The sequence below is a fragment of the Littorina saxatilis genome, linkage group LG11 (assembly GCF_037325665.1).
Source record: "Littorina saxatilis isolate snail1 linkage group LG11, US_GU_Lsax_2.0, whole genome shotgun sequence".
Taxonomy (NCBI): domain Eukaryota; kingdom Metazoa; phylum Mollusca; class Gastropoda; order Littorinimorpha; family Littorinidae; genus Littorina; species Littorina saxatilis.
This window is the reverse complement of record NC_090255.1, coordinates 41,139,372-41,142,348: the sequence shown is the minus strand read 5'-3', so window position 1 is coordinate 41,142,348 and position 2,977 is coordinate 41,139,372. Positions and strand designations below refer to the sequence as shown.

Below are 2,977 nucleotides of genomic sequence, written 5' to 3'. Positions count from 1 at the left end.
ACAGGCAAAGCTCCAGCACTGGGAGGACTATGTGCAGAATGATACTAAAGACTTTAGAGACCTGGGCAAGGTCTGGGGACTATATAGAAAGTTTAAGAGGAGAGGAAAGGCCCCAGAAAGACCTCTTCTCGTGAACGGCACAAAGATGATAATTACTTTTAACGTCCTCTTAGAACCAATTGGCCTATCTTGGGACAGGTAGAGTTGATATGCCCTATGGGGGGACAGGACACTGGACAGACATGCAAACAGAGAACACATATGATCGTGTTATAGATCTGGAAGTCTGTTGTTGCGATATTTCAAAATGGGGATGGAAGTAAAGATTTTGTTGGGGTTGTTGCCGTAGTGTACGCGAAATATAGTTGAAGTGGAGCGGTTTTGTAGGCTTACTTGCTTTTTATTTATGTAAAATATTTTTTAGACTTTTGGATAATGCCAAAATAATGTAATAAAGAACTGGCTGAATAAGTAAATAAATACGTAACTAGAAACATAAAAATAATTATTAGCCAAATAAGAATATTAAATATAACTTGCTAAAATAATATATCAGAATGGGGAACTTAAGTTCAGGTAGGAGGGCGGTGTATGTGATTTAGCCTTGTTTGAATAGAGCTATGTAACGGCACAAAGACGTCAAACAACACAGAGAAGGCTGACGCGTTAGCTGAGACCTTCGCCAGAGCCAGCCAGGCCAGACACTTAGACCCAGAAAGCCTACGCTTCCGCACTGAGACCGAAAAAGAATATGTGGACCCCGCCCCAGATAACACAAACCCCATAAATAGCAAGATAACTGTTCAAGAATGTAGTAAGGCAGTAAAACAAATTAAACAACGTAAAAAGGCTGCAGGACCGGACATAATATCATACCAAATGATAGGCAAATTCCCTGAGCATTTCTTAAATATCCTGGCAGATTTTTACAACTTTATTTGGGTTAAGGATAAGATCCCCGCTGCATGGAAACATGCCCACGTAGTTGCAATTCCTAAACCCGGCAAACCAAAAGTTACCGCCCTTAGCCCTATCTCTCTCACCCCCCACCTAGGTAAACTTTACGAGAGAATAGTTAAAAACAGACTGGAATTTTTCCTAAATAACGTGACACAATATAATACCATCCTGTCAGTCAGGCTTTAGAAAAGGCCGGTCCTGCAGCGACCACATAGTTAAACTAGTAGAAAACATGAAAAAGAGCCTAGCCCATAAAAGGAATACCCTACTTGCAACATTTGTTGACGTAAAAAAAGCTTATGACTTTGTCTGGCATGCCCGTCTGTTAATTAAGTTAAAGAGAATCGGTATTACCGGCCATATGTATAATTTTATAAAAGAGTTTATCCTAAACCGCTCTATGGCAGTAAAAGTTGGCTCCTCCCTTTCTGAGTCCCTGTTTTTGGACATGGGGGTACCCCAGGGCAGTGTGATCGCACCGATTCTGTTCAGTGTCATGCTGCATGACATTGACTTAGTAGATGTAGGAGGGGCTACCATCATGCTTTACGCAGATGACCTCGCCGTCATAGATCAAAATCCTCCCATAATGTGTAACAATAAACCCACTATAAACAGTTTCCAAAAGAAGGTAGATAACCAAATACAGACTATATGAATGTTAATGGCTTCGAGCTAGCAGCAGAAAAAACAGTGTTCATGGTAGTATCACGAAAGGAAATTTATAATAAATGCCGACTCACTATCGGCGACCAACAAATTCTCCCCAGTACACAAGTCAAATTTGTAGGTGTGATTGTACAACGAAACCTGTTCTGGGGCCCCCATGTCCATCACCTGATTGTACAACGAAACCTGTCCTGGAGCCCTCATGTCCATCACCTGATTGTACAACGAAACCTGTCCTGGAGCCCCCATGTTCATCACCTGATTGTACAACGAAACCTGTTCTGGGGCCCCCATGTCCATCACCTGATTGTACAACGAAACCTGTCCTGGAGCCCTCATGTCCATCACCTGATTGTACAACGAAACCTGTCCTGGAGCCCCCATGTCCATCACCTGATTGTACAACGAAACCTGTCCTGGAGCCCCCATGTCCATCACCTGATTGTACAACGAAACCTGTCCTGGAGCCCCCATGTCCATCACCTGATTGTACAACGAAACCTGTCCTGGAGCCCCCATGTTCATCACCTGATTGTACAACGAAACCTGTCCTGGAGCCCCCATGTTCATCACCTGATTGTACAACGAAACCTGTCCTGGAGCCCCCATGTCCATCACCTGATTGTACAACGAAACATGTTCTGGGGCCCCCATGTCCATCACCTGATTGTACAACGAAACCTGTCCTGGAGCCCCCATGTCCATCACTTGATTGTACAACGAAACCTGTCCTGGAGCCCCCATGTCCATCACTTGATTGTACAACGAAACCTGTCCTGGAGCCCCCATGTCCATCACCTGATTGTACAACGAAACCTGTCCTGGAGCCCCCATGTTCATCACCTGATTATACAACGAAACCTGTCCTGGAGCTTCTCTCTGTAATAAAGTTCTGAGTTCTGAGTTCTCCCTCTCTCTCTCTCTCTCACACACACACACACACACACACACACACACACACACACACACACACACACACACACACACACACACACACACACACACACACATACATACACCACACCCTCGTCTCGATTCCCCCCTCTACGTTAAAACATTTAGTCAAAACTTGACTAAATGTAAAAAGAGAAAAAGCCTGACAGTTTTGAGATTTGTGTTTCTGCAACTGTTTTGACATGTGCAAGTTATCCAGAGAGGGTGAATACAGCGAACAAAATTTTTTTGAGCGCTCTAGCGCCGTTAGTTTGTCAAAACAGGAGGTGGTCCATATTAGGAGCCGGTCCATATTAGGAGCCCTCCCCCTAATATCTACGTGAAGCTACCACCGCTCGGCTTTACACACACACATTTTTTACATTTAGTCAAGTTTTGACTAAATGTTTTAACA

At 43.8% G+C, this 2,977-nt stretch overlaps 1 protein-coding gene across 1 annotated transcript; it reads right to left on the bottom strand.

The window, feature by feature from the left end:
• Positions 1-1,135: 1,135 nt before the first annotated feature.
• LOC138979575 (homeobox-like protein HDP1) lies at positions 1,136-2,463 on the bottom strand. Its single transcript, XM_070352289.1, has 2 exons — positions 1,704-2,463; positions 1,136-1,158 (listed from the first exon to the last, which is right to left on the bottom strand). The coding sequence occupies exons 1-2, from the start codon at positions 2,461-2,463 to the stop codon at positions 1,136-1,138; spliced, it is 783 nt and encodes a 260-aa protein (XP_070208390.1).
• Between the last annotated feature and the right edge of the window lie 514 nt (positions 2,464-2,977).